At 37.2% G+C, this 26,060-nt stretch overlaps 1 protein-coding gene across 4 annotated transcripts in view; it reads right to left on the bottom strand.

Moving 5' to 3' along the window:
- SYT3 (synaptotagmin 3) overlaps positions 1-26,060 on the bottom strand; it is a 135,418-nt gene that overhangs the window by 29,082 nt on the left and 80,276 nt on the right. For all 4 annotated transcript variants that reach the window (XM_072425952.1, XM_072425948.1, XM_072425951.1 and 1 more), the window contains exons 5-6: positions 23,988-24,366; positions 9,342-9,891 (exon numbers count right to left, since the gene is read on the bottom strand). In XM_072425952.1, coding sequence (XP_072282053.1) covers positions 9,342-9,891; positions 23,988-24,366 — 929 coding nt within the window. The remainder of the gene's footprint in view (positions 1-9,341; positions 9,892-23,987; positions 24,367-26,060) is intronic.

Raw genomic sequence — 26,060 nt, 5'->3', positions numbered from 1 at the left:
AAAGAATTGGGACTACTTGGATTTGTATAACTCCTCAAATTAGGAACACATTTTGTTCAAATATTGTTTGTGTGTCATATTTTTTTATACTTTGATCAATTAAATAAAATGTATTTTTAAACAAATTTAATATGTAGGTGATATATAAGTAGCCTTCCTTCCTTCTTTTCTCCTTATTAATTTCAAAATAAAAATATTGTTCTTTAGAGAATAATTTTAAAGGAAATGATTATACATCACAATAAGAGAAATGATACAGTGTTTGCAGAACTTGAATAATTGAAAGAAAACAAGTCCCCTTTGCTCCTAAACAAAATGGCAATAAGGTTTTGGCTAAATAACGTTCAGAAATTAGTATTTGGTGGAAAAACCCTGATTTGCAATCACAGCTTCATGCGTTTGGCATTTCTTTCTATTAGTTTTTCACATTGCTGTTGGTTAACTTTATACCACTCTACAAAAAAATCAAACAGCTCATCTTTGCCTAATGGTTTGTGACTATCCATCTTCCTTTTGATGTAATACAAGAGGTTTTCGAAATTGGTTATATCTGAAGATTGGGCTGGCCAAGACAGACTCTTGATTTGGTGATCCTCCATCCAGACCTTGATTCCCCTGGCTGTGTGGCATAAAGCATTGTCCTGCTGGAAATACCAATCCTCTGAGTTGGGGAACATGGACTTAGCAAAAGAAAGCAAATGTTTTTCTATGATATCCTTGTATGTGACTTGATTCATGCACCACAAAGTCACTTCTTCCTCAATTCAGCCTTGCTGAAACACCCCCAGATCATTACTGACCCTCCTCCATATTTTACAGTAGATGCGAGACACTGTGGTTTGTAGGCTTCGCCATGTCTCCGTATAACCACAAGAAGACCAGCTGTTAGACAAGGCTGAAAATTGGACTCATCAGAGAAGATGACCTTACTCCAATCCTCTACAGTCCAATTCCTGTGCTTCCTCAGTGTATCTCAGCGTGACCCTTACCTGCTTCTCACTGATGAAGGGCTTTTTTCTAGCTTTGCATGCCCTTCAGCCCTACCCGAAGAAGCCTGTTTTGAACTGTTCTTGCTATGGATTTCACACCAGTCCCAGTTTGCCACTATGCTTGAAAGTCACTTGATGTCAGCCGATGGTTCTTGAGTGACATTCAAATGAGTTTATGGTTATGCTTCTTAGTGCTGATTCAATTGTGAATTGTAGCTTTGTTGTCCCCAGTACCTGTTGCTTGACTTTGTTCTTGTGTACTGCTGTCTTTGAAATTTTAAGGATAGAAGCAATCTGACGTTCACGGTATCCTTGTACCAACAGAGCCAGGATTGCGCCTATATTTTTCTCCTTCAAAACCTTTTTTTCACCTGTTTTGGCATGGTAGTAGGTATTTTTTAATTCCCAATTATCTTTCACATCCTTCTAGCAGTGTTTTACCAGCCAACTGGTCACATTGCATGAGAAGAGTGATGATTACAGCAATGGCTTTTATACTTTCCTTCATTAAATAGGATTTGATTCAAGAAATCACCTATTCAGTAACTCATAAAGCAGAATGATGTGTGCTTGTGTTGGAATTATAAAGACTCTGGCATACAATGGTTGTCATACTTACAGAGATCCAAGAAAAAGAAAAAGTAGAAAGGATGTTGAAGAGCAAAGATGGGTTTTTATGGGCAACCATATACTATATATTTAGGTGTGAGTTCTGTATAGTACATAGTTTCAAAAAAAACCAAAATGTTGTTCTATGGGTGAGACTGTAATATATATGTATTATTACATGTAATAATTAAATGTATTATTATTGTTATTATATTTCACTTTAAGTCTGTCAAAAAATTTGCAATTAAATATATGATTGCTTTAGAAAACCCTCTTTGCTCTTCAAAATCCGTTCTACTTTAATACCTTTAAAGATGCTGATTTAAAATAAATTGCAGTAGTCTCTTTTTTCCTAAGCTATATATTTATGTATATATATATAAATATATATATATATATACACACATATACACATACATACATACATACACACACACGTTTTCTCAGGGAATGGCATGCTATTGTGTTGTCTCTACTGTATCATTGCTGTGGGATTTGTACATTCCATGAAGAGTGGGGTTGGGACAAATCTCCTTTTCTGGTAAATCGTTAAATAGATTGTGGAGACTGGCTTGGGAAAAACTGGCCACCACTTCAGACTTTGATTTTAACTGAACTGGAAGGCCGGTGACCCTTAAAATTGATCTTTGTGTCCCCTTATTTGGCTTATCCCACTGCCCCCTCCTGACAGCACACCCTATACTTAATATTTTAAAACAAAAACAAAAAACTGTTTACACATCTATTTCCCACAGGTCCACAGAGGAAAGCCAAATGCTGATTTTTTTTCCAGACACATGCAATAAACTGGGACTTTTTGGCAGACTTTGTTTGGAAACTGGATGAGCTCTGGTCAGGCATTTGCAGCTGACTAAAGGGGAGCCAGCTAGCTAGTGTATGACTAGCAAAACAAACTATAACCATAAAGAGATAAGGAAATCAGAATATCATTTGCTACATGATACATGGTGCTACATTGCCACATTCATATCAGTGAATCAGACATTCTAATAAATGATATATCTTACTTTAAATTTCTGATTACACAGCTTTGTAAAATCAAGGGCCAAATGTCCTCTAATGTAAGATTTTTGAAATACACTGCCTATTAGTGCTACATAACTGCATCAAAGTATTTGCACACAGAAATAGTTATAGTGTTTCCACATTTTTTCTTGTTTTTTTTTTTTTTAGAGTATTCATAGGAATAAACATCCTAAAAAGAAAGGATGAAAGATAATTTTATAGTGTCTGTTGTCAATATTTGAACAATTATGTTTTTTCTTTCTTTTTCATTGCAAATTCACTACTGTGTATTTACCATTCAACTTTAAGGAACTGTAAAAAAAAATGTAATTAGTTGCAAGTCTACGGTGTAGATCCAACTTTTCACAATGTATGGCCTTGCTAAGCATTGTAATGATCTTATTGCCTAGACTTGCACTTGCCCTAAAACACACAAAGTATAGTGTGATTGCTGTAATTTTGCAACACCAACCTATGCCATTTCATGAGTAACATTGCTGGAATCTAGATTCCTGTGTTCTCATTTTCTGTCTTCTGTCACATATTTTTTTTACAGGTCCAATATATGGCCTCTATTGACTAATGTATTTTATAATTGTAAAAAAAAGGTGTTTGTATAGTCAGGCCCGGATGTGATAGGGAAAGGACAGCATGACTGTAGAGGACAGGTAGGTGGTTAATAGGAGCTGGGGGGGGGGGGGGGGGGGGGGGGATTGAGATGATGTAAGAAATGGGAGGGGTTAAAGTAATAAAAGTGGGGTAACAGGAAAGGCAGGTACAATTTTTTTGGTGGAAACTGGAAAGTTACCCACCCACCTGCCCGTGTGTTGAGGGGGATGGATCTGGTGGAGAGGTCCTCAAGGGAAGGTGTTTTACCTAAAATGATTAAACTGACTTCATTTTTTCTCCATATCAGCAGGCTCCTTGTCATCACAAGAACTGGCTTTTTATTCTTCCTCTGACACTCCAGATCTGTATTACAGAGACTGCAAGAGGCTGACAGCAGGCCAAATTCATGAAAATTCATCCAATGTATCAATATTTGGCAGAGCTGCATCAGTGTCTTTTATATCTGCCTAAAGTATAGCTAGAAGTTTTCTAAACCTAATATACATAACAAGTTCAGGGATTTGGTGTTTTGTGGTTTAGAATAAAAGCTAGCATGAATATCCCAAAATATGCTTCATCAACAACTTTTCTATCAACAACTCCTATAAAAATACACAAATATCTTAACACTTACATTAAAGACATTTCCAGTAATACTCATTTTCTTACATCTCAGCCTACTGTAGATTGAAAGGGGCAGCAAAGGATAATAGCAGGCCATGCTATTTGCACAGCTAAAGAAATTACAATAATGCAGTGACAATGACAGATTACACAGTTTTATGTAGTTTTAAGTTAGGATTTTATACAATGAAATAAGATATGAAAACACAGACCAGATATAGATGTGCTTAGGTTTCTAAAATAGCCTCCTGTCCCTGTAATGGCACTCACATTACTGTACAGTATATGTTCAGTAAACAGTAATTGTAAGATATCATTGTAGTATTTACCTTAACGCAGAAGGTTTCTATTAAAATAAAAAATAAATAGCCTAGTAAAATGTAATTAAAAAAGCAGATTTCTAGCTTGAATGTGCATCATCATGCAATGCACTTCCTATGAGACCAGACTATCTGAATCAATATGCTGGCTTGGGCATTGAGCACTATTGCATTGAATGGCATTTAAAAGTCATGATGTATGCATCATTCACTGCAGAAGTATGAACACCATTGTCCACACAGGGACAAAATGCAAGATGAATCTTAAAACGTAAGTTCATCTTAACTGTAATTTTTTATAATTTACACTCTTGCGCTAATTGCTATTTGTAAGTTAGCCACTAGATGGTGAAATCAATTAGTTTTTAATAATTCTTCCCCCCTTTGATAACAAATGCTGAGATAAACGGTCACCCACACAGGCAGTACATTGTTTTCAACATGTCAGCCCATATATAGATTTGAATTGTGAGAAGGTGCAGCAAATCACAATCATTTTGTGTGGGCCTGCATGTGTAATGATCTAAATATACAAATTAGATTTTTAAAGCATTATCATAAAGATCAGTTTTCAGGTTGCCACTTCTTTACGCCCCCATATATTCCCTTTAATAGTGTATGTACAGAGTGGATCTTAAGGTGCCCACACACACACAAAATTGATCATGAGATTTTTCACTATTTTTTACCCAATCATTCAATGATTGTACTGTGTTTAGTAGTGCTTTTGAAGAGATGTGAATGCAATTTCTAATCACTTTAAATAGAAAATCAAGAAGAGAAAAAAAACAAAGCTGGGGTGGTTTTCAGTTGGCACTCATAATTTACTGGTAGGGTAGGTTATGCAATCATTGTTAAAATAATAAAACAAGCTAGGGGATGCCTGCTCGTTATTTAAAAAAATACTAATTGTACAATATTGTATTGTCTAATTTTATAATGATATAATAGTAATTAATAATAAGAATATTAGTTTATTTTTATATTAATTTTGTTGAAAACAAACTGATCAGAATTCCTACAGAATAAAACAATTAGTAATTTATTAAAGTGATGCAGTGATAAAAACAAAAATCCCTCTGGGGCTGAAATGGTTAAAAAGGATCCCTTATTTTAACCTGGTTTCTGTTACTCTGTTACTACAAGTGCACAATTAGAAAGCAGAATAAAATCACAAATGAGCAGCAGCATGGGGTGATATGAAAATATTCTCTGATAGAACATCATTAAATCCTCCATAACAAAATTATTCCTGCTGGGTTACCCGCTGTTAATTGACACATTACCAACGGAATAAAGAAATTCAATAGCATCTTGATTGATGCAGCATCCCCCTACTCTCTTGGGGTTTTAAACATAAACAATTTGTAAGGGGGAAAAAAGCATCTGCATGGAGGAGGAGTGGGCAGCCGTCATAGAGGAAATAGAAGAAAGTGTTTGTCAGGGCGACTTTATATACTGGATGATGGGGTACAGAGGAAGAAGAAAATCATTCTAATTTTTTTTCTTTAACAAGAACTTGCTTAAAAATTGATATCACAATCTTTTAATAAAAATACATTTTACCTGTAGGACAGGGAGTAGCTAGAAATCATTGTGCCCCTTAAAACAATTTGGATGCATCCTTCTTATCCACCCAAAAAACAAAACAAAAAAAAAACACATTCTATAATTCCCATTGCTCAACCCAGAAATTTTTTTATGCCGGGTGGGCAAAAATTGTAGCCGGGTGACAGCCCCTAAATTGTGACCCAACTCATCAGTAATCACCCAAAAACAGCTAGTGGTTGCTAAAAAGTGCAGGGTGGTGCGCCCAGCTAAAAAGGGATGGGGAGAACACTGAATTCCCATTGAGGGAATATTGAAATAATGTCCCGAATACAGTGGCCCTGATTTATATATACTTTGATCAGTGAAGCTGGGTGATCCAGCAAACCTGAAACAGATCTGGTCCAGGATTGAAAATGTTTGCTAATAAATAGCAAATGACTTTTAGGAAATCTGTTCCAGGTTTGCTGGATCACTCAGCTTCACTTATGAAAGTGTATCCTCTCCAGCCTTGGGGAGTTTAAATAAATCAGGCTCACTGTTCCCAACCTCATCAACGTAGGAGGAATAATGTATTGTTGTCAGCGGGTAGGTCAGACAGCTTTGTTGGTTCTCAAAGGAGTGTAAATCTTAGCCCCGGGGAATATACACCCAGTTCCTGGATTCACAACCATGGTACCACAATGCACCCTGCCACCAGCCTGCAAGTTGTTTACTTACAATAAACGGGAGAGGCCCAAAGGTAATCATATAGGTTAATAAAATTATTATGGTCTCAGGTCTTTACAGGCCTTTTGGCACCAAGCCCCATTTCAACTGCCATGGGTTCCATGGTGATCTTTATGGCACAGCTGAAGGACTGTGTAGTCTTATTAAAAGCACATGCACCCACTCACTTAGTCTTTCGGAAGTATTACTAATCAAACCCACCCATCCAAAGACTATTTTTTGAGTAGGTAAATTGTGATCTACCTGATATCCACAGGGTGAAATCACATGCACAGGCCACTGCCTATGCCTACACAGTGAACACTCATGGTTGCTGAAAAGAGAGACAGTGCTATGCAAGTCTATGATTGCTCTTTGTGCAGGTTTGATGGATGTGCAGGTGTGGCCCAGTCTGCTACTGGTTCAGTCAAAACTTGTTCATCTCTTCTACTCAAGTGCAACAACCCTTACAAAAATCTGGCAACACTTTAAACCTATGGCCGTAACTTAAAATCAGGACCAGTAGATTAGATGGTTAGCACTCATGCTTTGAAGTCCCAGTCCTATGTTCATATATTAAATCACACTGGGGCATTATATAATGTTTGTAGCTTTTCTGTGGTCATGTTCTTTGGTTTCTTCACACAACTTGGTCCTAGTTTGTATAATTGTAATAGAAGCATTATATCGTAAACCCCTCTGGGGTTCATAGGAAACAGTAGCTAGTGGGAAAAATTTGCCCATTGCCATTTGCTTTTCCAGCAGCAAACCAGTGGCTGTAAACACCAGCTCACTCAGCTTCCCTGTCTAATGAAAGAGAGACACCTACCCAAATTATGACCCTCAGCTTTACCCAATAACAACACTGGCACAGAATGATGGGCCTCACGCTCTATTTTTCTGCAGGGCAAGCTTTGTGTTCCCACTGTAAGCCTATCATTATATATATAACTGCACAAAGGGTGGCTCTGCAGCAGCTGCGCGTGATCTCTCGGCGAGCCTGTCCACTAGCCAGTATGACAGATTGCTCTGGTTTCTAATAAAGGTTATTTTGATTAAAGAATTGATTAGACTGCGGCCACTCAAGGAGATGAAGTTGATAGAGGGGAAAAAAAGGCAAGCCTGTACAATGGGTGGGCTTGGATGCCAGAAAGGCTCATTTGTGCATTGCTTTGGAAGTAAATAGATCATTTGCTTAGAAAAGGACTCGCAGGAGAGAAGCCACAAATTCCAGGAGATGTACTGCAGATATAAAGAGAATTTACACAGCACACTAAATGTATAAATAAATATGCAAATGTGTGTGTGTATTACTGTAATATATATATGTTTAAAAAGAAATGTAATAATTTTTTTTTTATAGGTCTGTTAGGGCAGTATAAATGGATTGGCCTTCCTTATCCTCCCAGTCAGTAGTTATACATCATATGATCCTAAAACATGCCAATGTTTTTGTGTATTAACGGGTAGATATAGATCTTTTACCACCAACAATTATTTCATTAAGTTATGCTTCATATTACTTTTGACTTGACTCCCATGGTGATTACTTGGTACACTTTAAAAAATAACTGTATTATTATTATATTATTATTATTATTAAACAGGATTTATATAGCGCCAACATATTACGCAGCGCTGTAAATTAAATAGGGACTATATTTTAAAACATTGGCGTTTTTACTGGATGAAGAAATAGCAAAATCCTTTTAAGCTTTAAACACATTTAGTTTGTTAGTTGTTTACACTGTAATCTGCAGAGCAAAATGGAAAGCAACATGAAAGACATTTCCCCCTCTAGCTATTATTCCTTATGTCTAAGCTGCTGTGCCCTCATGCAATCACTGGAGATCAAAAAGTGCTCAATGATGGTAGTTCCACACATAAAAACCTTTACACTGATTACAGACAGTAAATTGCTGAACGTAAAATGAACATGGAAGAATGCCTAATGTTTTTTTTTTTTTAATACCCGTTTGGAGTATACTTTTTTTTATATTTGTATCAACCATCAACCTCTACTATTCTAGCAGTTTATAAATTCCATGGACTGCATGAGTGCAGTGCAGCCTAGAAATAATTATTAACGTTTCCTGTCACTGAACACATTAAAAATTTGCCTTCCTAATTCACAGCCCTTGTGTGAAGTTACAGTACTGACAACAATGATAACACAAGGTTGTACTTGTAACAGCTCTTATAGCATGTACAATTAAATGTCAAGGTTATTTTCATAAAGCTACTGGCATTCCTGTATATTTTCAAAAACTAAGGTATAAGAACAGTTATCAAGTAAGTGACTTTTATTCAATAAGAACTTAATTTAAAAGAAATGGGCTAAGCAGGTGGTTCAGAATTGCAAGCACAAATGTGGACCAAATGAAGGATTAGTAGTCAAGCCTTCATTTGGAACATGTCAAGCTTTTTTTCCTCCTAATCGGTGATATAATATTTAACTATGTCCAATGATTTTTTTAATCCCAATATAGTGTACATGAGCACATCTTTGATGAGAATTGCAACGTCTTGGCACACAATCACAAGAAACTGCTGCAAAGGAAAAAATCAACAAGTATACAGGTACTTTGTATAGGTTTTTATCCTCCTACATGCTCTTTATTTTTTTCTCAAAACTACACACTCAAGTAGTATACTGTGTTTCAGATTCACAGTGAATGTCAGATAGAAATAAACCTCTAGAACTCACTTGTAATTCAATTTTGTCAATTATTTACAACAGCACCAAGTATTAAACTTAAAACAATCAGGATAGGGGAAATGGCAAAAGTAAGACCCTGCAAAAAATTCCACAAGTTTACAGACAAAAAGGGTATCCATATTCTAGACCATATTTTATGCAACAAATGGAAAAACATGCTACACTAATATATACCTATAAAACACTTACAGAGCTGGCTTCTAGGATGTCTCTCCAAATGGGAACTTCTTCTGCTGGATTTGAGAATTCCAACAAATTGTCTATTACCACCTGACCAATAAGGTCATGTCGGGAGAAGCGGTCAAAGTCATAGATGCTGAAGTGCAATTTGCGGTTCTGAAGCTCATTAAAGGGCACATTAAAATGGAATGTTTCATTAAATATTGGGTTAAGAGTCTTGCGGTGAACTTTAGTCTGGAACTTTTTCTTGCGGTCGGGAAGCAGGTACATCTTCACATAAGGATCTGAGAATCCATTGGCATCCTTTGCCGGTAGGTCTAGAGCTTTAAGTATCTTTACTACCAGCTGTTCTGTACCGTAGGCATATCGTAGGATAAAGCTGATACGCCCACAGCTTGTGGCTTCCTGTTTCTTCATCTCTGCATCTGCTGAACGCTGTTTATATAACTCTGGCTTTATCTGTCCAATACTGGTGGCCTGCTCTGGTTTCTCATCCACGTGGCCTGAAAAATCTGGGCTTGACAACTGCTGTGTCATAGGTCTGGGTAACGTGCTGTATCTGCAAACCAGAAGAACAAAATTAATTTAATTTTGTCAACATTAACATGTTTTCTTCTACCTAACATGGACCTGTAATGGTTGAGAACAGATAGAGTAAACAGAATGAGTACAACATTCTTTTATTTCTCTAAGAACTCTCAGAGCCACAAAGATTCTGGAAGATCCGGCACCAAAAGCTAAAATGTTACAGTTAGTGGACCATACATAAAATACATTTATCATTTAAAGGTATTAACCATCCAAACTCACATTTAAAACCTTGACTTTATTAGAGGGCAACCTATTCATGCAGGCATCTGTTTTAGTGCAGCCATTTATGTAGTAAACCGCAACTTTATGTTGAACATCATTTATTTGCTGGTATTTTAGGAACACCATTTGTTCTGGTATTTTTGACCCATACAAAGCTAGAGTCTTCATGTGGTTTGGAGGCCATAAGGGTAAGCTTAATCTTACTTTTTATTCCTGCCTTTTAGGGTAAGTTTACACTATTGTTTAGTTGTAACACAACAAGTATAACATGAAAACCACTGAAATACAGAAGGTTAAAAATATAATGGTAATGTAGGCAATTTTTTTATATGTTTTTCCTATTTTGTTTAGGTTTTTACATTTTTAAACCTATGTTTTTTTTCACTTTTCCTTCACAATTTGCATAAAACATGAAACAATAGCAACATGAAACGGAGCAATATGAGTACTACAGTATCTTTTCTCTAAGAAGGTATAGGGCTGATTTACAAAAACAGTTTAGAATTTTCATTTAAAAAATTGTGTGTACATTCACATTATTATTTTGTCATGTAATAATTATCTACAGATGTCTGGGTATTCAAAATAAAAGGAATGTGCTGTTGACATGACTAAATATCAAAAGTGATTATTCAAATGATTTGTGATTAAAGATTTTTGACTCCATAGGTAAATGAGCATATATATACATCTGGTAATAAAAGTTTGTATGGAGTCATTTAGAGAAGGGACCTGTGGGTGGCTGTGACCACTGGTAACTTAGCTTTGCCTGTAATTTGAGTATCAGTTGATCTATAAACAGGCCTTTTTCAGCAAAATAGCAAATTAGAGGGTAGTTTGGATAATTATGTACTTGTGTGAATAATATATATGTGTGTATGTGTCAGTGTGTGTGTGTGTGAAGGGGGGGTCTTAAAGTTTCCTGAATATTTTTTGTCTTTTCTGCATCAGCTCATGGAAACCATGAAAAGAGCTACCAGCATCCAGAATTTATCTACTATTTACAGCTGACCAAATCATAGTAGGTTAGGTTGAAAAAAGACATAAGTCCATCAAGTTCAACTACTAGGAAAATAAACATATCCCAGATATAAAACCCTATAGTTGGTGCAGAGGAAGGCAAAAACACACTGGTACGATTTGCTTCAACAGGGGAAAAATTCCTTCCTGATTCCATGATGCAATCAGATGTTCCCTGGATAAACAGTCTGTTATCTTTTCTTTAAACCCCTAATACCCAGTTATATTCTGTGCTTCATGCCTGCAAGTTTCTTTTCAGCATTTGACAGACTCATTGAAACAATTACAGCAAGTATGTAGATCAGGACCTTGTAGTCACCTGGGTCATTGACTCGCAAAGCATCCCCAGTTTAAACTTTCAATTATCCAGCATTAATAAATTAAAATCTGACTGCTAATCATGGGTGACCATTTTCAGATCAACGTTCACCTATCAATTATTCATTTTAAGGTCATTGCAAAGAACAAGGGGTAACGCTTCACATCTGAAAGAAAAGGTTTTATCTCCACACATGGAAGGAAATCTTCCCAGGAAAGGTTAAGAAAATGAGGAAAAGACTCCATCAGGAGTCAAGATCAATAGAGTACTTTAGGACAAACCTGGATGCATTACTAAATGCACAGAATACAACAGAGTACTACAGTACATATTTTAAGGAATGACACCAGAGACAAGGTAATAATGTTGATTCGGGGAATATCCAATTGCCTTAGGAGCAAATTGGACCATGCTTTAGAGTTTATATTTATATAGTGTATATTTTTTTCCAGCTGTCAGCATAGGTTTCTGAATAGAATGCTCTCGCTCTCTATTTATCAATTTATTGTTTTTTGGTTGAACTTGCTGAACCTGGGTCTTTTTTTCCCCCCAACTTATCTCAATAAATATGTAACTATGTTATATGTTATAATATCTTTATATAATTATTAATGGGGAATTAGTCTACCCAAGACTAATTTAAAGCTGTAGTGGAAGCTCACTTTAATTAGACCACTATGTGCCATTTGTATATTTGTAATATAGGAAATCAACTGTACTAAATACTGATAAAATATATTAGAATATCACATAAAATATACTATTAGATTAGGTTCTTTATACCCAGTGATTCCTAAGATAGGCTTCCCCAAGGTACAATAAAAGTATGAATCATCATACAAAAAAAAATTGAATTGTTTTTTTTTTCTATGTAACACATTTCTAATCCACCCCATTATGTAGAAATCTTTACGAATTTAGCAACACTTTTTGGCAAGTAAAAAAAAGTTAATAGAAAGCAGTGTTCTTTTCAGCCGTGGGAATCTTGTGCTGCATGCATTACCTGCCTCAATCCAATTTTAATGTTAGATGGCTGGAGCGAGCTGCCTGGCCGATAAGCTCAGGTGACAGCTGGGATCTACAGTAATCTTTCCTGACAGCATCTCCCCTCACACTGACAGATAAGTGGGAAAATCTCACAGGCTCAATAAGACACTGACAGACCTAGCATCAGTTTGCTGCCTTTCTACACTAAAGGAGGAGTAACAGGTTTGCTAAAAAATTATAGACAGTCTGTATTAAAAAAAAATGCTGGCTGATTCTTCATCTATTACATCTATTGGGCAGAAAAGTTATGTTCATAATGCCTTTCCTTACATATGCAAACAAATAATGTGCCAAAACCTTTATGTTGTTTCTCTCGAACCAGCATTCTTGATATCCAGCATGTCAGGCACTAAATCTGAGTAACTGTAACTGATTAAGTCCTGCAACAGTGGCACAACAGTAAAAGAGGGTCAATTCTGCCACTTTTAGTGCAACACAACTTATAATGTCAGTGACATCACCACCTCTTCATCTCTTATGTTACCTGTAGATGGTCTTAGTTGTGGGTTCACTGACGGTAAAGTTAATCAGACATGAATATGTGGGTTTACCTCAGTAGTCTGTTTGTTTTTATCTTTATTGAATGGTAGAATCAGGGAATCAGGGTTCCTCTTCTTTGAGGCTTCAGAATTCATAACCCGAAGCTTAGTTCAATCACTTTCTGCAGGCTGGCATTATTAAACTTTGAGTGGTGTTGCATACCTTGTCGAGTAAGTAGAAGGTTAGAAAAGTCTAGGTGAATCACAAGTTCCTATGTGAATGCCTGTTCCAGGTCAGTATTGAAGAAAAAGAATCAGCATGAAAGCCAAGTGACTAGCATTATCAGCAAAATACTAATGACTTCCTCACTCATAACCTCATCACACGCATGGATACAAGACTTCTCTAGAGCTGCCCCAACTCTCTGGAATAGTCTTTCTCGCCCTATTCTGCTTGCTCCTACTTTCTGCTCATTTAAAAGAGCACTCAAAACCCATTTTTTTAAACTTGCCTACCCGTCTTCTTCTGTCTTTTGAAAACATCACTACTTCCCACCACTACATATCTCCTATCCTATTGTGTGTAAATTCCCCCACCTACTAGATTGTAAGCTCTTTGGGACAGGGTCCTCTCCTCCTGTATCACTGTCTGTATTACTCTGTCATTTGCAACCTCTATTTAATGTACAGCACTGCATAATATGTTGGCACTAAACAAATCCTATTTAAAATCAATATTAATATTAATAATAATAAATACAGATTAAATCTGCATTAGCAGCTTTTATGTTTCATTGCAGGTCAATGTAAATGTAAAATAAATCTGAAGTAAGGACATCAGTTTAATACAAGGTGATTTGTCTCCTGAAAATATGTAAATGTGTCATTTCCAATGAGAATCATTTCATTTACAATTACCTAGACTTTTAATTACTTATTTCCCTTGACATCAGATAAACTCGATTCCATATATTCCCTATAATCAAAAAAGTTTCCAATCCATAGATATTCCAATAGGAAAAAACGAGGATGTTGCGTTGACCTAGACTTGAAAAACCTTACAGGTACCCTTACATCAGAAGGTACAGCATTTTTCAAGTGATTAGCACTAACTTTTATTTGCAAAAACCTTGAAATGGAACCTACTGTACATCCTAATATTGTCTTTAATTTGAAATAAATTCAATGGTTCAATCTGAAATGGTTCAAAAGCAACTAATGTAGAGGATGTTTGTCTCACATGCTACAGTGAAATTCGTAGAATGGGTCACAGCTGGGTTAAAGTCTCACAGTTTTTAATGGCTTCTATACTACATATAGTAGAAAAATCTGAATTTCACTAAAAACAAACTATTGTGTGTCACACATGGCACACATTCTTTTATACAAACTTTTTCCTTTGTGAGCTATTATTAGTTTTCATTCCTCATTGTTTTTTTACAAATCTTTTACAAAATTTTTGAGACTGTTAAAAAGGGCTTCATCACTTAATTTCACCCTCCTAAAGATAGCAGCTTTGTAAATATAAAATAAAACATTTCCAGAAATGTTTGAGTAAACAAATACAAGCAAAGCAAAGATGCAAATTAAGTCAGCACAGTCATGTTTTGGGTTACAGAACTCAGACTAGTAAAACAGTGGTGGACTGGTTTATGGAGCTTAGGACATTTTGTTGTTTTGTTACTATGTTAATTTTTTCTCAGTTCATGGTCTATTGCTGTGTGTTGAAAACCAGCATCCCAACCTAATTACAATATGTCAATAGGTAAATCTTTAGAACAACCACCCCCTCCCCCCTCCAAGCCCCCTTCCTGCAGAAGAGAGGCAGGAAAGCCCTGTTCGTATGTAAGAGTCGTCCATATGTCGGATGTCCTTAACTTGAGGACTACCTGTATTTGTAAAAAGTGGGATCTGAAATTCAGATCACCACTTTTTAATCCTAAAAGTCACTTTTATAATGATAGATTTAAAAGTTGGAATATGTTTTGTACACTAGTAAGAATTTAAAATTAGTGAATGGTCATATGATATTTACACTAAAATGTTGACTAGATGCTCCATTTGTAACAATGCAGTAGTTTATAAAATGTATGTCCAAATTAGAATTAAATTATTCACTTCCACCTGATCAGAACTGATTGACATCTCATTTGGTAGGGTAAGGTCTGTTTTAGTATAAAGTATGTTTTAGTGTCAAAAAATCTTCCCTGAGTTGACCAGGAAAGGAAATACTCCCTGGTGGAATACAAAGAGTAGCAGTGCGTGCTGTAAACTCTGAAGCAGATGGCATGTGTTTTATTTTATATCAGGATTACATGGCCATTCCAGCAACTACATATACTCCTATTTTTTGATTTTAGAAACATCAAAAACATACTTTACCTCTTCTAAACAGTACCTGATACACCTACTAAATTCCATTCCTATCTGTTTACCATTTAATAATAGAAAATCATGCAATGAGTTGCAGATCCTATATCTAACAAACCCGTCATATTGACGATTTTCCTAAATTATTCCATTGGAAAGACTCCAATGGATTTACTTAGGAAAATGGTCAATATGGTGGGTTTGTTAGACCCTTGTCAAGCCAGTGAACGTGTCTAGGTCCTGGTCAGATCATCTGATTGGATGAAGAAACAAAGAACTTTCAAACTTGTGATTGCAAACTTTCAAACTTGAACACAACCTGCTTACAGAATGACACTGGGCCATCAAAACTGGGACATATTGCCATTGTTTTTCTTCCATTAATAAAAAAATGATACTGAAAATAATTAGCTAACTCTCCAAATGCACAGTAGTAACAAAGTGCAAACTTGACCTAAAGAGTAAAGAGAGGCCTGTAACGATGTGATGAAGGGAGGTCAGCGAAAGGCCAGCATGAATTGGGTCTCGGAGAAGCAAGGAATGCTAGGAGTTAGGAGCTAGGAAGACAGGTGAGACAGAGTTCTGAGGAAGTTCAAAAGAATGGTGGAGAAAATAAGCTGGGGGGGGGGGGGGGGGGGGTTAAAGAGAAAGGTCCACGCTTAGGTATAACGCACCATGGACTAAAGTAATGTCCTGCTGGAGAGCCTGAGAGAAGGGTCCCAGTAAGAGGTACTGCCTGGCTCCAGGTCAAGGGAATCTGATGCTACAATAGCCTAGGAGGGTTTACCCTACAGCGCACCTGAGCCCGGATCCCTCCCCAAAGGCTTGGGGCATTATCGAGAGCCCCTCCATCCTCCCCCACCGGGCGCTTATGTGATGTGGCTGGGTCAAAGCCTTGGAGGAATCCCAGCCATTGGCAGAGCCCTAAGTGCGTGGTGAGTGGGTGCTTCAGTCCGTCTCCAGTCATAGAATAGCAGTGGAACCACAAAAACTCCCCCCCCATGGTGAGTGGGATTAGTACCAGAACCCAGTTTCTGCAGATGCTGGCCTGGTGCCAGGTACGGCCGGCCATCTGGATAGTGGCCGGGTAACAGAGTGTGGAGGATCCTCTACTGGCAGGGATAACAATGGACAGCACAGCAAGCTGGCAGGCATGTGCCCATGCACTTGCTCGATTGAGCATTGACAGGAGCCTAAAACCTTAGGTTTGATCTGGGGATCGGGTATTGGTGGTACATGGCGGGGTTACGAAGCAGTGTGGATGCAGTGCAAGGAAAAGGGTCAACCGGGGGTTGAGGTGGAGTGTTTGGATTTGGTACATCATATGTTGTTGATTAATGGAGGGGATCTCAGCCTCAGGCATTTGGCAGGTTTGGTCTTCTGGTTTAAAATGGGGGGTTGCATTTTTTTACTAAATCTTTTTTGTGAAAACAGTGAAACAAGCAGTTATGGGGTATCAGGGGGGAGAAGTGGCACGAGTAGATCGGTGGCAGCCGGTGACTTTTTCATTGCTAAAGGTTATGCTGGCAGCGCTGGAGCAGGTTTGTTCTTTGGCACAGGAGGTGGTTTTGTTTTGAACCACTTTCGCGCTGGCCATTTCGGGGCAGTAAGGATAGGGGATTTGGTGAGTCAGGTTCAGGATTGGCCGGAGGAGTCAATCCCATATGAAGATTCGGAGGGGGGCACAGTGGTACTTTTGATTCAGAAACCCATGACGGATCAGCTCAGTAGGTGTTTTCAGGTTGAGCTGGGTAAGATGGAACGATCGGGGGCGTGCCCAGTGGGTGCCTTGGCTGAGTTCACAGCAAATCGCCCGACGGGTGTAGACCCATTGTTGGTTCATCATGGGTGTTAAATATAGTGGTACCAACTTGTAGAAGTGTTTCGGAAGTGTTTCGAGGTGGTAGAAGTGGAACCGTGTAATTATTGCTCCAGTTCATTTCAATTAGAAGTCGTGTGTTAAGGGTTGAGGGACTATGCTATTAAAAGAATCGGGAGGTGGGAGTCTAATCTGTTCCGGTTGTATGTGAGACCAGAACCAGTAGAGGGTTAATAACATTCTTGGTACAGGGTTGTATGGGGGGGGGGGTGGAGTGCAATTAATCTGGCTCTGGGTTGGGGTGTTTAATATGTTTGTTTTATATTTAAGGTGATGCACCGTGTCTTGTTTGGATTTTAGGGCACTTTTATACGAGGAAGCGAGGAGTGCCAATGTGAGGCCTAATGGTAGACAGCTGGGTGTCCCTCAGAGGGATTAGTCAACTGGATCGATGTGCCAGGGATGATGTAGTACCAAGTGGTTCCTGAGATCCATAGGTTTGCCGAACTGAATAGGCTTCCGGACAATGTGGTGCTAATTCGAGACATGGGATTTTTAAGTGGGATTTTTTTGTACTTGTGCACAACTTTTCAGGGCCTGTTTGTGGTTTGGTCTGATATGGTGGCTAGGAAGAATTGACAGGCAGCTCAGTCAGTGGAGAGGTTGAATAAAGCATGCATTTAAACAGGGGATTGGCAGTGCGTCATAGGGAATTGGAACAGAGACATTTGGCAGTATTTGAGAATGGATGGGGTGCATTTAAATGAAGTAGGCATGGATATGTGGTTTGGGCACTGAGGAGGGGATTAAGAGGGCTTTGAGCGTGTGGAGTGGCTTATGTGCATAAGCAAGCATGGTGGTTAAGGTCCTTGGAGGGCATCTTTTAGAAGGTGTGTGTGAGGGAGAACCACCTTAGATGTAAGGATCTCCCAAAAAGTTAAAATTGAGCAACCCTAAAGTGGTGGTTAGGAAAGGGGGCTGCGAGTGGTGTTCTCGTTCTTGAGTCAGTGGCCTGTTTTGCAGCTGGGAACATAGATTAGGTGGGGAGCAACCTCCCAGAGTTATAGTGTGGTGAGCGGTACCTCTGAGGGGTTGTAGCCTGGAAGTTACCCAGTGACCCCCCTCCATACCAGCTTTCATTTTGTATGGTAGCCAGCAGTCCCATTAGTTACTGGATAATATGCACTAATGACTATCTATCATATAGGTTCAATGCTTCTCATGCAAACAGTTTCTGTAAAAACATCTGACCTCCTCATTCAAGTTTTATAATTATTAAGAAGCTCAAATGAGTAAAAAATAGTTATCCCTCAATTTTCTTTCTTAGACTTCTTGAAAAAAGAAAATCCCCAACTGGCACAACAAAAAACAAAACTGACAGGGGTTTCAACCCTTCCCTACATGCACTTTAAAATGACAAATACTCTAACGGGAAAAAAGAAAATCACATAAAAAAATTTCACAGTGGATGTAGTGGTTTGAATACAGTTAAAGATCTTACATTTGGTTCTCCACTGCAAAAAAAAAAAAAAAAAAAAAGACGTTTTATTGGCAGCGGTTGCTGTCTAGTCTTCTGTGACAGTAAAAAGAAAGAACATTAGAACAACCATTATACTGTCTGTATGGGCATAAGGTCCTTGCTAGCAGTGAACCCTATCAGGCACAGAGAAATAGATAAGTTTTGCAGATCGTGTTGCACTGTTCGGTAGGTGTTTAGGTGTGGGTGGTTTTCTGCCACTCACAAAAATATTTATAGCATGCAGTCGCTGCGCTAATTGAACTGAATGTTATTTTAACTGCTTTAACCTGAGGTTTTTCTCCCTTGGCAGTTAAATCGTGTGAGTTTTATGGAGCCTGTTTTTATCTTCCCTGGTTTGACAGATCATAGATTTGTCCCAAAATGACTATTAATGCTGCCATTCATTATGTTGTCTGCAGCTAGCAGGGACAGGTGAATTTGTTTTCCATCGGATAATGCAATAAAATCTTTGAGTATCATTTCTTTACTTAATGTAGTGCAAGGATAAAAAGTGGAAAAAAGACAAATCAATTTAAAACACATAAAAAAATCAGTAAATTGATAATCACCACCAAGGACAAAATGTAACTGTGTAAACGTAAACCAAAACATTACCTGAGTTCTATAAAAATGCCTTGCAAAAAACATTGGAAAACTTCTGATTGGGCACTGGGTGTTTTACACCCTGATTAGTTACATGATTTGGAGTTTTGCAACCTCCCTCATGCCTCAATGTGTATGAATGAGGTTGCAGTGAACTCAGAGGGTGGTTCTTACCCTCTGGCAGGTGAGTGGAGAGTGCCTGTGTAACATGGGTTATAAGTGAGACTTGTAGTTTCCATCAAATTCCCGTTTAAAAAGGTGATAACACAAGAGCAGAATTGGGAAATAGGAATAAGAGTGTTTTCAGCCCATATCAGACAGTACCAGAATAAGAACCATCATAAAAGGATCACCAATTTGTTTTAATAAAAACAGATTTAGAAGTATTTTAAATAATTTAGTAATTATGTTAACAAGCATTTCTGAGTTTTTAGTGATTTTGGTAACATGCATATTTTAAATAAAATGCTACTTAAAAAATGCTGACCCCAAAATTCTGTACAAGGTTCTATCATTAACTTCTAATTGCTTGCCAACAATTTTTAAGTAGTAATTTCCACGCACCTGGAACTCATCAACTCTGCCTGGCCAACCAAAATAACAAAGGCTCTGAACCTAAAAGAAGACCCGGAGAATATGGAAAAACCAGTGACTGATAGGAGGGTAGACATTGCAGCACTGGAAGGAGACACTGCCAGATAAGTCCGCAATAATGTGCAAATATGTGGCGCATACCTGAATATTACAGCACAAACCTCCTCTAAAATTGAATTGTTGCTGTTTAATTTTATTTAAAACAACCGTCCACTATTTGCATCTAAAATGACAATATAAACCATTCTTCACATGCAGAAAAACTACAATCTCTAAAAAAAATACACAAAAATGTTTATTTATTTGTAATTCTTTATTGTCTTTATGGCTACATGCGGAGATATTTTTATTGTTGTTCCTGTATATCCTTATTATTAGAATGTTATTGTTATATATCTATAAAAACACAGTAGCAAAAAAGAGTCAAAGACAAGGCACATTGTTTCCAAGGTTGGTTGGGGTTCCTATTTAAAATGGCAACAGTTTATACATGCAAGGTCTTTTTTTTTTAAAAGAAAAATAGGTCAGCAACTGTACTGAAAATTGGCAAAGTATTGGCTCTGTTTATTTTATCAGTTCCTCATTTCAGAATTATATCCTGCTTTTTAATTAGACTGGCTTTTTTCCTTGCATCCTGTAATGACATATTGAAGGAAGTAGCTAATCCTTGTAATGGCCATGCTTTTAAATGAAACAGTTTGTTGCTCTTACTGTAGTTTCCAAAAATCCTGACTATAAACTGGCATGTCACATTTCTATTTTGTTCATCCAAAGACCAATGTAGGATTATAAAATGGTTACCATGAAATAAAAGAAGAAAGAAAAAAAGGGGAAAGGCCTCTTTTAATTCTGAATTGGAAAGTAAGTGGTTCCAGTTGCAGCAGTGTCACCATTCAAAGTTAAAAAAAGCAAAAAAAACATAAACGTAATCAGCTGGGAACAATAGAAAGGAAGCTTACACTAATAAAAGTAATGTAACTATTTGGGTATATAATGATATATGCAGGGAAAGTGGGGTATCAAATAGGCAAGTAGGGAAGAGAAACAGGCTTAGAGATATAACTCCCCAAGCCCAATAGGAGGCAACAGGTGGCTTGTTCATATGTAAAGCAAAGTCAGCCTACACGTATTGTTATGGTCTAAACCCAGATTATGTAGGTCACCATAGAAGCCTTGATTTAAAAAAAGTGAGAAATTGTTTTGAAGTCTGGCCACAAGGATTTTAGCAAAGCAGTAGGCTGCTCTGGAGATAAAGTTGGGTTCATGCTAAAGGTGTTCCACCCTTAGTGGAAAAGATTGCATACAGCATAGAAAGTCTTTGTGGTGACACCAATTGATGTTGTAGTAGGTGTAGGTGCTGTCCATTAAATAGATGCAATGGGTCTGATTTATTAAAGCTTTCCAAGACTGGAGAGGATACACTTTCATCAGTGAAGCTGGGTGATCCAGCAAACCTAGAATGGATTTCCTAAAAGTAATTTGCTATTTTGCAGAAATTATTTTCAATTCTGGACCAGATCCAATCCAGGTTTGCTGGATCACCCAGCTTCACTGAAGAAAGCATATCCTCTCCAGCCTTGGAGAACTTAAAAAAATTAGGCCCAATGGGTGGGTAAACTTCCACTTTTTGGCTGGTTACCTAGATAAACTGAAGGATCCTGCAATCTCTAGCCAATAGCCTACAGCTACATTACACCTTAGTAACTATTTATACTCAATGCCTTTTGCTGGCCCATCTAACAAACACAGCAGCCCTTTACTTTCTGTTTGTCCCTTGCTGAATATACTGAACACTTCTTATTAAAATTAATTACTAATCAAATTGTTTACACAGAGACCCCTAAATGTTGAGATTTGCATATAAATTCAGCAGGCTTTAGCTTTGGATCTGCAGGTCATTTTGTCTTGTATTTACACTGAAGATAATCACATTTCATCATCCTCTTCCTAGTTTGAATTGCTTAGGCTTGTGACAGGTTAAAGCTTCCTTAGCACTGCTATTAATCCTGAATACAACACAATTACACAATCACTGCATTAAACAAAACCAAAATAAACTAAATTAAAACATAGGTGAATGTGTTAGTTGTTAATCTCGCTTAAGCAGCAATGGCTTTTATTGTCTGTCAGCAAATTAATGCACTTGTAATTTGATGCCACACATATCTAAGTAAGTACACTTATGTGTATAATTATTTAATATATACTGTTGCTGAGAAGAGTTTAATATTTTATGAAAACACACTGTGCAACAAAAGTTAACATTATTTTCAGCAGACAGATAATGCTAATGAAAATTAATAGGATGTATTCCATGGATGGATAATTAGCCAGTCATGGAATTACATCCAATTGTTTTATGCAAGAGGAGTCAAACAAACTCTTCAAATTAGGAGAGACTTTTAGAAGTCTCCCAAAGGTATAGTCATTGGAGTGTTGTATATTTAATTTTAGATGTGTACAGTACACTTTAAACAGTGCCAAGTGAATGGAGCAGCCAAAAGGCTAAGTAACTCAAAGAACAAACAAGCATTACAGTAGAGTTTTTTCTAATGTGAATGAAAGCATGGCTATTTCTAGAAAAACAAAAAAAAAGTATAGATTAATTCTAAGCAAAAGGCTATTTGTGCTGCTGCAATACATATATGTATACAACCTGACATTCTATTCAATCAGTCTTGTAATCCAGCCACAACCCAATCCATTACCCGGAAGACAACACAGTCTAATTAGTAAGATATTCTCCAGTGAAGTTAGATAGTAAAGTTTGACCAAATAACCACACAATGACTGGTTTTCCTGTCTTTTTAGAATGTCCACAAGTAAGACTAAACCCTGATTGGTTTAGAGTGTGGTCCACCCCTCATACCATCCAGTCTCTGCTGTGCCAATATATAGAGCTGTCTATATTCAGTTCTTGCGGCCCACAAGCCACAGGCCAGTTATGTAAATAATTTTCTGAACTCTAACTTACAACATTTATTGCTTTAAAGAAATTTTAAACATTTGTAAGAATCCCAGTCCCCAAGGACTGGAATTTGACAGCCCTGGTATGTGCATATATAGTGAGGGAAAGAAATATTTGATCCCCTGCTGATTTTGTACGTTTGCCCTCTGACAAAGGCAATGACCAGTCAATAATTGTAATGGTAGGATTATTGTAGGTGTAAGAAACAGAATAACAACAAAAGAACCCTCAAAATCCCAGTGCTCAAAAAGTCAGAGCTTGATGTGCATTGTAAGGAGTGAAATAAGTATTTGATCCCCTATCAACCAGCAAGATTTCAGGCTCCCAGGTGTCTTCACTGTATGCAGGTAACAAGCTGAGACTAGGAGAACCCTCTGTAAGGGAGTGCTCCTAATCCAAGCTTGTTACAGTACCTGTATAAAAGACACCTGTCCACAGAAGCAATCAATCGGATTCCAAACTGGCCACTATGGCCAAAACCAAAAGAGCTGTCTAAGGATGTCAGGGACAAGATGTTAGACCTACACAAAGCTATGCTCTGTAACAACGTTTAGTTGTATTTTTTTTTAAATGTCTATTGAATATGTAACTGTATGAAGTGCCATTGTTTTAGCCGCTCAGGGATCAACACTAAAGTATAACTCTAGGCTTATGAGAAATGACTGACAAGTGTTAGTTATTCCAATGCACTTGGTAAAGTAAATTCACTTTGCACAGTAAATTCTCTAAACAAGCAATGTTTCTATAAATTTAACCCACTTGCCTAGCTCATTAATAGTTGGTTCTTCAGCAAAACATTTAAACTGCCTCCAAAATACATGGTGTCTGCTGTGTCAGGGCATAGGGGTTCTCTAACATGTAACAGTGGCACTAGCTGCTAGCTCAATTTGGTGCATTTTAGTAGGTCACATGCTTCCCCATGCACAAACCAAATCATACCAAAAAAAGGGAATAGGTTTGATTGGTTTTTCCTCATGAACAAGATTATCTATCTTGACCCCTTATTTATTTTGTTACCTTCATTTGTGCTCTTCCTAGTTTTTGAATACAATAAACACAAACAGTCTTTGTTAGGGAAATATTAATAAGCACAATGCAGCTTACCTGGTAGTAGGAGCAATATTTGCAACTTGCTGGTGTGACTGTGCATAAGGCATCTGGGATTCCTTGGCCACACCCTGGCTATCTACTGGTATGTCTGGGGATGTCTGACTGATTTTAATGTTGGCTTCTGGGTAAGAGTCCATATCTAAATAAGAGCGTTCAGGCATCTCCACTCCAAGCTCGACTCTATCCACCAACAAGTCCCCATAGTGGGAGTGGTGAAGGTGCCCATGGTGTCCATGATCTTTGCGTTGAGTCTGGGAGGAACCCTTGTCCCTCCATGGAATCCAACATAATTTCCAGGAGACAAAGAGCAAGACTCCAAGGAGAACAATTCCACAGAAGGTGACAATAACGGATAGCAGGCTAACCGAGACGTCTGAAAGAAAAAGAAATAATGGTATACATCAAAGAATTAGTTATTTCTAAAACTGTGTATTTTTCATAAGAAGGTAACCATTTTTAGGAAGATTATCTGTACTAAGAGAAATGCAGGCCCTGACAATTCTGTCCCCTATCTATGATAGCTCTAATACAGATTATGTGACTTCAATACTGACTGATCTACTGACATGAGCAAGTTTCTGTGTGGCTCAAGAATGTTGCAAGAGTTCTGTCATTTGTTTCTTCATGCTCATTTTGGGTTATTGAATTAGATGGCTTTAAATCAGAAATAGCCAGTCATCTTGCATATCCACAAGATAGAGAAATGTATATTTTTCCTTTCCCTTATATTTATCAAGCATAGCACAATCATTTGAACTATATCTTCCCCACCAGGTACAGATGCCTATCAGTTCTCCAAAACTATTATTTATTATTTTTAGGTGGGTTAGTGGAGGAATAGTGGTTCTTTTATGGGCAAGATTACCATCAACAAAGAAGACCTTTGATTGGATGACCCAATATACTATATATACTCAAGTATAAACCAATATTTTTTTTTTACTTGAAAATGCCAAACGGAATTTTGGTTTCTACTGTGATACCTAGTAGTATATTCTGAAACTGCATAGGTCTCTGGTATGACAAAACAGATCTGTCAAAGAGAAGCTGTTTGTAACCCTCTAAATAAAAACAAAGCACTTCTACTGGTGGGCAAAAATAATGCACAAAAGATCATGAGCAAGCGACCCATTATAACCAACCTAAAAGTATACAATACATTAACCTGTAAAAAAAAAGTTAAAAAAAACAGCCTGAGACATGTGAATTTACTTTTTCCACTTTTAAATAAATGTTTACAAATCAAAACAACATAGACATATGTATTCACATTGGATATATTTTGGCATTTTCCTTGATTTCATGTTTTGAATGTTAGCAATGACAAACACCTTTTATGTTGTAGATTTATATTTCAGTCAAAGTAGTTTTCCTGTTTTTTTCAGATCAGTTTATATTTGAGTACATATGGTAAGTATACATCACACGATCTGTACTTTAAAATTCAGTATAACTGCTTAAAGTAATTGAAGCCAATAAAATATTGTGGTGATTAGCTGGGAGAGTAAACATACACAGACTGCTCATACCCCTGTGCATGTACATGATGTGGGATAATACCCTTTTAGATAGTGTTGTGGCCAAACAAAAAAAAACTCAATAGATAGACTTGTGGAACCAACAAAGCTAATTTGATGTATCAAGACTATACCACCTTTAAACCAGCTTTATGTTTGAAAGATGTGGTAGCAATGTAAAAACCTATTCCACCAGTACAGCTTTCATGTTTGCAGATACGCTAGTGCAGGGGTGTCAAACTCAAATACACAGGGCCATAATTAAAAACTTAGACAAAGTCGCAGGCCAACCCTAAAATTTAATAAAAAAATTGAGTAAATTTTTCCTTCTCATTAGATTTAAACCCTTTTCATATGGAAACAATTAGGTTTTGCTTCACATTCAATCTGGAACCTGCTTATAATGGAGAAAGAGGCGTAAAACATTTTTTTTATATTAAAGTTAAATTTCAATGGTAACCTTTTTGCACAGGCTAACAATAATAATAACAATATTAATAATAACAATATTCTTCTATGAAAACCAAACCATTCAAGTCCATGCTTTGGA

This window comes from Pyxicephalus adspersus, chromosome 11 (genome assembly GCF_032062135.1).
Source record: "Pyxicephalus adspersus chromosome 11, UCB_Pads_2.0, whole genome shotgun sequence".
NCBI lineage: Eukaryota > Metazoa > Chordata > Amphibia > Anura > Pyxicephalidae > Pyxicephalus > Pyxicephalus adspersus.
Note: the sequence above shows the minus strand (reverse complement) of the source record. Positions and strands in the feature narration are given on the sequence as shown.